The sequence below is a fragment of the Emys orbicularis genome, chromosome 9, assembly GCF_028017835.1.
Source record: "Emys orbicularis isolate rEmyOrb1 chromosome 9, rEmyOrb1.hap1, whole genome shotgun sequence".
Taxonomy (NCBI): Eukaryota; Metazoa; Chordata; order Testudines; family Emydidae; genus Emys; species Emys orbicularis.
Window position 1 is genome coordinate 79,488,726 of NC_088691.1, and position 12,477 is coordinate 79,501,202.

General features: G+C 44.1%; 1 protein-coding gene across 1 annotated transcript in view; it reads left to right on the forward strand.

The window, feature by feature from the left end:
* MED12L (mediator complex subunit 12L) overlaps window positions 1-12,477 on the forward strand; it is a 306,083-nt gene that overhangs the window by 37,863 nt on the left and 255,743 nt on the right. Inside the window, exons 5-8 of the mRNA XM_065411423.1 lie at window positions 2,046-2,215; window positions 8,476-8,586; window positions 9,054-9,323; window positions 11,885-12,034. Coding sequence (XP_065267495.1) covers window positions 2,046-2,215; window positions 8,476-8,586; window positions 9,054-9,323; window positions 11,885-12,034 — 701 coding nt within the window. The remainder of the gene's footprint in view (window positions 1-2,045; window positions 2,216-8,475; window positions 8,587-9,053; window positions 9,324-11,884; window positions 12,035-12,477) is intronic.

Genomic DNA, 12,477 nt, shown 5'->3' on the forward strand with positions numbered 1-12,477 from the left:
CAAGGCTTGACCACTCCCCTGACTACAGGGTGTGGCAAGAAGCTCTGCTACCTCTGCTTCCTATCTCCCACAAATCCTTGGGAAAGATCTCCCAGGGAGTGGGCTGCCTGCCTTACCCCTCCTCCCCAATTCAGTAGCTTCCCGCCCATTCAGTACTGTGAAACTAGAAATTCTCCTTCCTGCTTGGTTTTTTAAAAAGCCGTTTACTTCATTTGGGGGTCTGAAGGAGAATGAATAATCCAAGTCAGGGAAATTGCATTCAAACCTCTGTGTAAAGCACTAGCAGACATTTGATCCTATAAAAATATTGCAGAATACATTGTACAAGTAAAGAATTGATGTATATTTTTTTTAATCCTTAAAGGCTTTTATATAATCAAACCTGTATTTTGTGACTTAAACTACTTGAGGGTGAACTTTTAAGTGTATTCAGTGATGTTGGTGGTGGCTCAAGGTTTTAATATCAGTCTCTGTCCTGTGTAAGAAGGAGGAGCATAATATTATTTGTTATGTATTGCTGTCTCTTGTGTGTAGACTCAAGTGGCCTGACACTTGCTGTAGCTTCTGCTGAAGTCAGTTTTGAAATTCATCACAGCCATCCCTTAGCTCAGTCACTATTGGCTCTGACCATCTGGTCAGGGAACATCCTATCAGGTTTAGGCCCAGGTAGTAAGGTTGTATGTAAGAAAGTGCCAAAAGATTCTCTCACGTATGGCCAGGTGGAGTTGTGGCCATTTTCAGAGTTACACGGTAATCTTCTCTGGCAGCAGACTGGACTGGTCTATGGGTTATTTTTCCCTTTCTCTGAGCATCTTGCAGGGCTCACGTGGTAAGACAGCTGTTCTACCTAGAGGTCGGAGCTAAGGACAGATGACACATCTTTATGTGCTCATGATGCCCTTAACAGGAATCTTTTTGAGATAGTGAGAATTGTGCCTGGGAGACCTGTGGTTCTCAAGTGGTTGTGCACCAAGAGACTGTGAGCAGTCTGTAGGCGTACAATGAACGGAGACTGCGAGGACTGGGTGCCCCTGAATAACTGTTGGTTAATTTTGATTTAAGGTTTTCGACAGAGGCCTTTTAAATAAATGTGAGATCTGGAGTTTTATTAGCAGTTCTCACAAGTGGCATAAGCAATGTGTCACTAGCTCTTTGAGATACAGAATGAGTTGAAGTTGACCTTTTTATGCTTTGAGGTTGCCAAAGGTGACCTAGTGGGTGGATTTCTGCCCCTATGATTTTGATATCCTTGATGTACTAATTATCCCTGCCCCCACTAAAGCATCCTGAACTGTAGACTCATGGGTTGGATGAGGCTAAGAGAAGCACTAATGCTTGCTGTTAATGTCATGACTATGTGACGAGCAGTGCAAGATGACTCAAATCTGTGATTGCATCTCTGTCAGTCTGACTTGAGAACCTTCAAAGAAGTTTTGTCTTGATACATTTGACACTGCAGTGGCCAGTCTGTTGACCTAATAAACTGCTCTAAGAAGGGTACGTTCTAGAGAAAAACTAAAATTAGAGTTGTTATACATCAATTTCAAAGCATTATAAGAAGAACAGTTTTTTATTTCCAATAATTCTGGCTGGTGTAAAATCCTGTTTAGTTTTATTTGTTATAATTCTTTGTGTGGAAAAAGTAAGATTCCACATTGAAGTAATTAATTGTAGTATATTGATTCCTACACTTCTATGCAAGGTTGCTTTATGATTGAATATTGAGCATTGATGGAGCGGATGGGTGATTCCCTAAAGTCGTAGCTGGTATTTGTACCTCTAAATTACAGGTGGACACATTCGTTATGCTAGCACGCTAGTTACATACTTCCTGGTGTGTACACTTTGAAAACAAAGCACGGGAGATGCGCACACACACAACCTATTAGTTCAGAATCGTGTTATACAGTTGCTGCTTAATGTTTTGTAAAGGTATTTTGACTGTAGAGGTAATTGAAAAGTTGTGTTTTTACTATGAAGAATCAAATACGTCATCACATGAAAAGAAAGATAAGTCAATTTTTAACTGTAAACTTATTTCATAGAATGGACTCAAATCTCAACCAGATACCTTCGAGAGCAGCTGGCAAAGATGGCAGAATTTTATCATGTGTCCTCCAACCAAGGCAATGGCTCCGTAGCTATGCCTCAAGAGGTGGAACAAGCCCTGAGGCAGTGGGAATATAATGAAAAGCTGGCATTTTATCTGTTCCAGGTAACCTTGTAAAAAGTGCCTTTTTGGGGATGACTGTATTAGGTAGGGTCCAATTTTAAAATGCACTTAGAAGTAATTTGGCACTTTGCTTGCTCTTTCATAATTTGCATTTAGCAGCTTACAATTTGTGCATGTTTTGTTGAAATTTGCTAGGTATGATATTGTTTTAAGTTTTCTCTGTATTAGATTTATGAGGTTAAATGCATTCAGATTTAGAGACAAACTTTCAACTGGTTTTTAATTTTGGGTGCCTAGTTTAGGATATCTAGGGTAGGGGTTCTAAGGACAATTTTTTTGGTGGCCTCAGGGTGCGGCCACCAGAAAGAGTTGGTGGCTGCTCTCACACTTTCCCTAGAATACTTAATTAGCTTTAGGAAAAACAAATAAATATGCACATATACACGTCCAACTCATTGTAATTTATTTATTGCTAGTTAGTAAGTCTGTTGTGAAAGGTGATATTAACAAAAATACAAGTACACCTCTACCTCGATAGAACGCGACCCGATATAACACGAATTCGGATATAACGCGGTAAAGCAGCGAGGAGCCCCGGGCCCTTTAAAGCGCCACCTGAGGCCCGCTGCTTTACTGTGTTATATCCGAATTCGTGTGGAGCCCCGGGCCCTTTAAATCACTGCCAGAGCCCAGCTGCTGGAGCCCCGGCGGTGATTTAAAGGGCCCGGGACTCCCCACAGCAGCTGGAGCCCTGGGCCCTTTAAATCACCACCGGGGAAGCTGGTCCAGTCTGGCACGGTGTACCAGCTCTTGCCGGTATGCCGGACCGGACCGAACCCGATATAATGCGGTCTCACCTATAAGGCAGTGAGACTTTTTTGGCTTCCGAGGACCGCATTATATCAGGGTAGAGGTGTATCGCTTTTCACAGCAGACTTACTCAGCCCTGGCAAGCTTGGGGACAAATTAAGGCCTGGATGGAGGGTCGGGGAAGGTAGCAGGGGCCAGGGGCAATGAGGGTTGGTGAATTGGGGGCTGGGGGTGGCAGCGGGGGGCTGGAGCCTGACGCCCCGCGGCCGGAGCCTGGGATCTGCTGCCGCACAGCTGGAGCCCAAAGCCCCGCTGCCAGAGCCTGCCAATCCACCAGCCCAGGGCTGAAGGCCAAAGTCTGAGCCCCACCGCCCCTAGGAAGGTGGGGAACTCACCGACTCCCTGCTCCTCCCGCATTGTGCCCCAGGAGTCTCCAGAGGGGTGGCAGAGCCCAACCGCTGCTAGCGGCCCCAGCAATCAACACCAAGGCGGGGCATTCAGGAGCAGCAGCAGGGAGGGGGAGGGGCCACTATTTTGTCATCTCTTCTCCTCCCCCCCCCCGAATCACAGTCCAGGAGGCTGTGGCCACAGGAAAAGCCCCTGGTGGCTGCATTTGAGAAATGCTGATCTAGGGCCTAATTTTTCAGATATTCTGTGGTTCTTTTACTGGAGTTGTGGGTGTTCAGTACAGCTGAGGATCATGTACTACTAGGTCTCTGAGGCTGTACACCAAAAATGGAGGCATCCAAAATAGAAGTCCTTTTTGAAAATCTGGGTCTCCTTTCCCATGACTCTGGTGTATGCACAGTTATTGTCACTCTTACAAAGCTGCAACTTTCTTGTCTTACCAGTGATTAATATTGCATGAAGTGGATATAAACCTTTTAATTTAGAAAGAAATGCACATTGTTATCAAACTTCCCATTTTCAGTCACTGAAACAGATAATGAGCAAATTAATATCTTCATTCAGGTGCAACTTGCTGATAGCAAACTTGTAGCTTCATATTTGGTAATGAAAGAGCTATTTGTTCATAATAGGATAGTGTAATTCAGCTCAACTGTAACTTGAGGTTTTGTCTGTGTGTGTGTGTGGGGGGGCTGCATAGGGGAGCAGAGGGTGCTCCTTACATCAGCCTAGTTTTCTGACCAAATTGTATGAATGAAGCACAAAGAGGTCAGATAGTATGTGTTGGACAGTGGCTTGAGCTGGGTTAAAGCTCAAGATTCTCTGAGCCCTTAGTTGATTAGTCACTTGCTCAGCCCATTAGACCCTGTGGCCTCCATAAATGCATTTTCAGCATGTATTTGATTCCAGTGCTTGTCCATACATATTCCATTCTTGGTACACATGCACCCAGTGCACTCGAGTTTGGATTTTTTTGGCCAGCAGTGTCTGTTGGGGGCTGTGCCTATGGCCTGAGTGTCCTCGTGCCTCCAACCAAGGGCATGTGGGAGGGGTGACCCCGGCTGCGAGTCAGATTTGCAGTGTCTGAGCTTTGTTGCTCACTGTGCAGCCCCAATCCCCACCCATCCCTTTCCAGGGACCCCTTTTCAGGACAGCACGCTACATCAGGAGGTGCAGTCACTGCCATATCTCAGAACAGTGGAAGAAGTGCCTCAAGAGCATGGGGGAGGGCTTTTACCCTCATTACTTTCTGAATCCCAGAAAGGAAGAGGGCTGCACCTTTTTCAGGACCTGGGACAACTGAACACCTTCATGTACAAGTTCAGGTTGGTAACTATAATTTTGGTAATTCCAACTCTAGATCCACACGACTGTATATAACTTTCATTTCCAAGATAGTGATTCACCCTGCCTGTAGGAGGTATCTGAGATGACAAGTGGGCAGTTCCCACTTCCAGGACAGTGTTCTACCATTTTGCCAATTGACAGCAGGAGGGGTATTCACAAAATGCTTGGCAATAGTGAGGACTTGCCTCAGGAAACAAGGAGTTCAGATTTATCTGTGTTTAGATGACTGGCTCATTTGCAAAATCGCATTGATACAGACTGCAACTTTTCATCCCTTATGTCATAGAATCATAGAAAATTAGGGTTGGAAGAGACCTCAGGAGGTCATCTAGTCCAACCCCCGGCTCTAGGCAGGACCAAAACCAACTAAATCATCCCAGCCAGGGCTTTGTCAAGCCGGGCCTTAAAAACCTCTAAGGATGGAGATTTCACCACCTCCCTAGGTAACCCATTCCAGTGCTTCACCACCCTCCTAGTGAAATAGTGTTTCCTAATATCCAACCTAGACCTCCCTCACTGCAACTTGAGACCATTGCTTCTTGTTCTGTCATCTGCCACCATTGAGAACAGCTGAGCTCCATCCTCTTTGGAATCCCCCTTCAGGTAGTTGAAGGCTGCTATCAAATCCCCCCTCACTCTTCTCTTCTGCAGACTAAACAAGCCCAGTTCGCTCAGTCTCTCCTCGTAAGTCATGTGCCCCAGCCCCCTGATCATTTTTGTTGCCCTCCGTTGGACTCTCTCCGATTTGTCCACATCCTTTCTGTAGTGGGAGCCCCAAAACTGAATGCAGTACTCCAGATGTGGCCTCACCAGTGCAGAATAGAGGGGAATAATCACTTCCCTTTATCTGCTGGCAATGCTCCTACTAATGCAACCCAATATGCAGTTAGCTTCTCATCCACCGTAATCCCCAGGTCCTTTTCTGCAGAACTGCTGCTTAGCCAGTTGGTCCCAAGCCTGTAGCGGTGCATGAGATTCTTCCATCCTAAGTGCAGGACTCTGCACTTGTCCTTGTTGAAGCTCATCAGATTTCTTTTGGCCCAATCTTCCAATTTGTCTAGGTCACGCTATCCCTACCCTCCAGCATAGCTACCTCTCCCCTGAGCTTAGTGTCCTCTGCGAACTTGCTGAGGGTGCAATTTGTCCCATCATCCAGATCATTAATAAAGACGATTGAACAAAAATGGCCCCAGAACCGACCCCTGGGGCACTCTGCTTGATACCGGCTGCCAACTAGACATCGAGCCGTTGATCACTACCCATTGAGCCTGACAGTCTAGCTAGCTTTCTATCCACCTTTATAGTACATTTATCCAATCCATACTTCTTTAACTTGCTGGCAAGAATACTGTGGGAGACCATATCAAAAGCTTTGCTAAAGTTAAGATATATCACATCCACCACTTTCCCCATATCCACTGAGCCACTTATCTCCTCTTAGAAGGCAATCAGGTTGGTCAGGCATGACTTGCCCTTGGTGAATCCATGCTGACTGTTCCTGATCATCTTCCTCTCCTCCGGCCCCAGGACCGACCCCTGGGGTACTCCGCTTGATACTGGCTATTAGATCTACTAGGGTTGCCAACTTTCTACTTGCACAAAACCGATCACCCTTGCCCTGCCACTGTCCTGCCCCTCCTCTGAGGCCCCGCCCATTCTGAGGCCCCACCCCCACTCACTCCATCCCTGCTCCCTCTGACACTCGCTCTCCCCACCCTCACTCACTTGCTCATTTTCGCTGGGCTGACTCAGGTGGTTGGAGTGTAGGAGGGGGTAAGGGCTTTGGTGGGGCTGGGGGGCTTGGGGAGTAGGAGAGGGGTTTGGAGAGTGGGAGGGGGATCAGGGCTGGGGTAGGGGGTTGGGGTGCAGGGGTGTGTGAGGGCTCTGGCCTGGGGGTGCAGGCTCTGCGGTGGGGATGGGGATGAGGGGGTTGGGGAGCAGGAGGATGCTCTGGGCTGGGACTGAGGGGTTCGGAGGGCGGGAGGGGGATCAGGGCTTAGGCAGGGGGTTGGGGTGCAGGAGGGGGTTAGGGGTACAGTCTCTGGGTGGCGCTTACCTGAGGCAGCTCCCAGAGGCAGCAGCATGTCCCCCCCATGGCTCCTACGCGGAGGCACGGCCAGGCGGCTCTGCATGCTGCCCTGTCCGCAGGCGCCACCCCCGTAGCTCCCATTGGCTGCAGCTGCCCCTACGCCTAGGAGCCGGAGGGGGGGGACATGCCGCTGCTTCTGGGAGCCGCGCAGAGCCACGGCAGATAGGGAGCCTGCCTTAGCCCTGCTGCGCTGCCGACTGGATTTTTAACAGGCCAGCAGTGCTGACTGGAGCCACCGGCATCCCTTTTCAACCGGGCATTCCGGTCCAAAACTGGACACCTGGCAACCCTAAGATCTACAAGTAAACCAAGAAAAATCAATACTAACTCCAAGTCAAAGAATGAAAGTTATAGGAGGGGTTTTAGTATCCTGTAGCCATTGTTTAGGTTGACTGATAGCACTCACCTCCAATAATCTAGGCTGCTGCTTGTGAGCCACAAGCAGTGGAATATGCATGAACAAGTACTCAAAGAAAATATTGTTACTTACCTTACAGTAACCGTTTCTTTGAGATGTGTTGTCCATGCATGTCCCATGACCCGCCCTTCTTCCCTGCGGAGTCTGATAACATCTTGATTCTGTATTAGTTGAGGCCATCCTGCTCTTTATGCCTATGTTCATTGCATGAGGACACTCAGAGTGTAACCGTTGCACACCAACACATACTGCTGGCCAAAAGAATCTGAACTCAGGTGTATTGCGCACATTTGCACCAACCGTGGAATATATATGGACAACACATCTCAAATAACCAGTTATTGTAAAGTAAGTAATTGTTTCTTTCTATCTCTGTTGTTGTAAGTTAAAGTAATTTTGGTTTACAAGAAGTTTAAAAAAAAAAAAAAAAGTATGACTAGAAAATAGCTATTGTATAGACTAACCATTGTACAATTAGTATGGGACTAAAGCCAGGACACATGCAGGGATCCATTCCTGGCATTTGAAGGTTTCTTGATTTCCCATTTGCAGAGTACTGGACTACAGTCCTCAAAAACCAAGAACAACAAATTGGTGCTGAATTAGTTTTCTGCTCCATGGAGAATGCACTTTGTGGAGTTCCTCTCCTGGATGTTCAGCCTTGCTCTCCTCTTGCATGGTCCACTGTGCACTCTAACTTGCCTGGCCTTCCACTAAGTGCCTCTTTCTAGTCTGATTATTAAAGATAACAGTAAAAAGGAATTCTGTTGTGGGGTAAATCAAGAAAGGTAGCGGGAGGCTGTGCATGGAGAGTGCGTACTCCCTGCCAAACTGAAGGTCTGAGAAGGGGGAACTAAGACAGAAACGAGTCTCTCTGGTGCCAGGGGTCAGGCGTAGAGCTGTTATGGTAGTGAATCTGTCAAGGGGATGGGATTCAGACAGTCTGGTGAATTTGAACTGTGTGCATAGTCCATTCCAGTTCATGGTTGCTTCTTCATCTACTGGGCTCTTTGAGTAGCATTTGTTCTTGCATATTTTTCTTTCTATGTTAATTTTTAAAAATCTTTGAGAGTTGTAGGGTCTTATCATCAAGCCTTAAAATCATTTTCATTTGAGTCAGGAGATCAGAACCAAGTGGCATTTTAAAGGAGCATTTGTAACAAAATTATAAAGCTTCTTGTGTGCTGCTTCCAATTAATTTTGATGCAATTTAAAAAAAAATTCTTTCAGGAGGGAATGCTTGAAAGACATGAGTATTTGACATGGATACTGGATGTTCTGGAAAAAATCAGACCTGCTGACGATGAACTTCTTAAACTCTTGTTACCGCTAATGTTGCAGGTACAGAACATGGTTTAAAGCTATAGTTATTTTTGAAAACAATTATATTTTAGAATATCCCAGGTAAAAATTTTTTATTTGGTGCTCTTCAGTATATTTTAAAAAATTGCTTATATACTAATGTTCTACCTATAAAATGTACTGAAATCTTTTTCCAGATGCTTCATATTTGGACTAAACTACAGTTTTATATGCATTTTTAATGCTTTGAAATTCCTCATGCCTTGAATACATAAATTAGGTTTTCTAAACAGAAAAACAGGACCAAAAATGCTCTTTCAGGACAGAAACTTTTTTAAAGAGTCAGAACTGTAAACTGGTGTTTCAACTATGTTTTCTGTCTGAGAGATCTTCTAGGTGCATTAGATGATCCCTTCTAATTTATGTATATTAGATATCAGAATTGTAGTGAAAGTGAGTACCTTGAAAAGGCTGTTTTGCTTATTATATTATGCATTTTTTTTCAGTATTCAGAAGAGTTTGTTCAGTCAGCCTACCTGTCCCGTCGCCTTGCTTATTTCTGTGCCAGACGACTGTCTTTATTGCTAAGTGATACTCCTAACCTCGTAGCTGCACACTCACCTCATATGATTATTGGACCAAACAATCCTCCTTTAGCAGCTCCAAGTCCTACTGCAACAGGTCCTGTGGTGAGCCCGGTACAGCTAGCCTGTTCAGATTTCTTTTCCTGCCCACAACATCGTCCACTAGTTTATGGACTGAGTTGTATGCTGCAGGTAGGTAGATATTAACAATTCTCATTGCAATGTATCTGGGGACTTGATGATTTATGGGTCTGGTAATGGGATAAAAAGACTTCTATGTATAGGTCATTATTTCGTATCTATCTTAGACAATTATTGTTACCATCTCATGGTTGCTCACTGGTCAATTTGAAATGAGTGGTGTCAGACACATTCCTAATGTATAGGTGCCATATCACAAAAACCACCAGTAGGTTTGGTACTTCTGACAATTTCAGCTAAGAGATGAAGATCTGAATGAGCCTGGTCAACGAACATAAGGTTGGCCTCTCCAGGTTATGACTGAGAGGTATCAGCAGGACAGCAGGAAGAAGCTTGTGCTGGTGACTGTCCCTGTTGGTACCTGTTGTGTAGACAGAAGCCCTCTGCTGGCAGAAATAATTAAAACCTCCCTTGGAGAGCACTCTGCTAGGCATTTTGGAATGCACGGTAATCTGGCCTGTCCTCAAGATGCCAGCGCGTGACATCAGTGACTCTTGTTAATTTCTGCCGGGTGTCAAACCTTTCATTCCTGAGCAAGGTCAAAGACAGGGTGCTAGTGCACCGACTCCAGCAGCACCTAACCTCAGAAGATGTCCTAGATTTTTCGAGGTCGGCACAGAGTCAAAACAGCATGGGTCTTACTGATAGACAAGTCCCAATGGCAATGAACCAAGGTGAGACAATGACACTCATACTACTTGCTTTCTTATCCACCTTTGACACTATTGATCATGAGCTGCAGGTAACTCATTTATATGTGCTGGCAAGAGGTGATAGAACTAGGCTAATATAACTTCTTTCCTTTCTAAAAAGGCTCAGTTATGATGAGCAGCTGCTTCTCTTCCCTAAGAGCTCTGACATGCAGAGTACCTCAGGGCTCAGTCCTATTTCTGCTTCTATTTAACATCTACTTGATGACATGGCTTGTGATGCCAACAATATGCTGATGACATGCAGCTCTATGTATCTCTCAGGCATCACTTTCTCACAGGCCATGGCACCTGAGGGAATTGAGAGCCTGGATGAAGACCAGCTGGCTCAAACTGAACACAGGGGACACTGAGTTAATACTAAGTGAAGAAGGTAAATGGGAACATCAGCACCTCTTCCTCCATCAAGGGCTCATGACTGTACTAGGATAATGCAAAGTCAATGGACTCCTCACTGACTTAGGAAAATCAAATTGCAGCTAGAAGAGACTTTTTCCACTCACACCTAGCAAGACTCCTCCTGTTCCTCTTGGACAAGGACCTGCCATTAGTGTTTGTCGCCTCCATATTGTATTATTGCCGCATGTATTCTTTCTCTTTCTTAGCACAGACAAATTCATAAAGCTGGTAAACAACACAGTGACTTATTTCCTAAGTGTAACAGTCCAAAGAGACTATATTATGCTTTGCTACCTGCACTGGTTCTCCTTGCATCACCAGATCAGTGCTGAGTTTTGGTACTGATTCACAAAGCTGTCAATGAGATATGCCCAGCTTATTTTCAAATGACACTTCTCAGGCAACCTGTTTAGCAGGTTACTGTTGTTGGAATCCAGATCTGGATTTGTGAGAGCAGGAGGTAGATCCTCTCAACAACACAACCCAGGACTCTGGAACACATTCCCAAAAGAAGCTGGGAAGAACCTTACTCTAGGTATTTTTCAGATCATGCTTTAAGATCCATCTCTCCTTCACCAAAAAAATTTCCAAACCACCAAGGCAAAAGAAAACAGAGTGGCAAGCTCAGAAGTAACTTAGAATTTATTTTCTTATGTTCTAAAAGTAATTTAGAGCAGGATGGGTTGCTGACAGGAACCCAACCTAGAGGTCCTGCTTATACCTCGATGATGAACAACCCTCATGGTGGGTGAAATCCTGTGCCCAATGAAGTCAATGGCAAATTCCCATTGACTTCAGTAGGGTATGATTTCACCTGGTGGTTTTTAATCCTTGTAGGTTTTTAATCCTAGATACCATAGCAATAGTCGTTTTTATAATGGTTTATAAATGGAAATCAGTCTTCAGGCCTGTCATCCAGCACCTTTCAGGAACAGAAGATTTACTTAGAAATAAGGTGCATTTGAATGGCTCCTTTGTGTTTTAAAATCTTGATAGGAAAGCATATTTTAATTAATGACATAAATTTTAATTTTTCACATATAGCTTCTCTTTGTAAACGAAACCCTAAAATGACACCTATTTTGCTAAAAGTTATTCATGTTTCATAGGCAGTGTCTGATGGAAATTAGCCTTCAGTGGTGTCTTTGATGGCAGTATGAAAGCAATACAAATGTAAATCGAGCAAGTATATATTTAAATGCAATTTTCAATTTAATAATGAATAAGGAAAATACCATTTTAATTTAATTTCCCACACTGATGTTTTAAAAAGCAAATGGTTTTGCAAAGGCCTCTTTTTAGTCCTTTTCACTGTAGTTGTGAGGCAGAAGTGGTTTAGTTCAAGCGACTATCTCCTTTTGTTGGTGTTTAGCTGTGACCCTGTCTGTTGCAAATGTTCGGCAAAGGAGATTATTTCTAACTACTTTACATTGTTGCTTGCAGACTGTAACTCTCTGTTGCCCAAGTGCCTTGGTGTGGAATTATTCCACGAATGAAAGTAAGAGCATTAATCCAGGTTCTCCTCTGGACTTACTTCAAGTTGCTCCATCTAGTTTACCTATGCCAGGTGGAAATTCAGCATTTAATCAGCAGGTAGGCTTGTTTTTTACAGGGCAAAGGTCTATATTCTGTGTACCTTCAAAAAATGTAATATTTTATGCTCATTAAGACTAGCAGGTTTAGGTATGCCTATAGTCTTGGTTTGGGATTAGTTACATATTAGCTTTAGAATTGTATAAATTATGGTGTACTAAATTGTTTGGCAAATCTTTATGAATGATGGGATTGTTTGGATTAAAGTATTGTGCATTTGAATTGCAGTATTGTTTAATGCTTTCAAAGTAAAGGTCTTGAGTTAATTTAAATTGATGTTATTTAATGGCACAAAACAAAAAATAGCAGGAGACTTGTTGCAGCTGCCAGTAAAGTGCAACATTCATGACATGAAAAACTTTCACTCATACAGTATTGTTGGGTTGAATGTAAGTCCTGAAATGAAGATGATATTTCAGTATAGAACTATAGATAATGTTTTT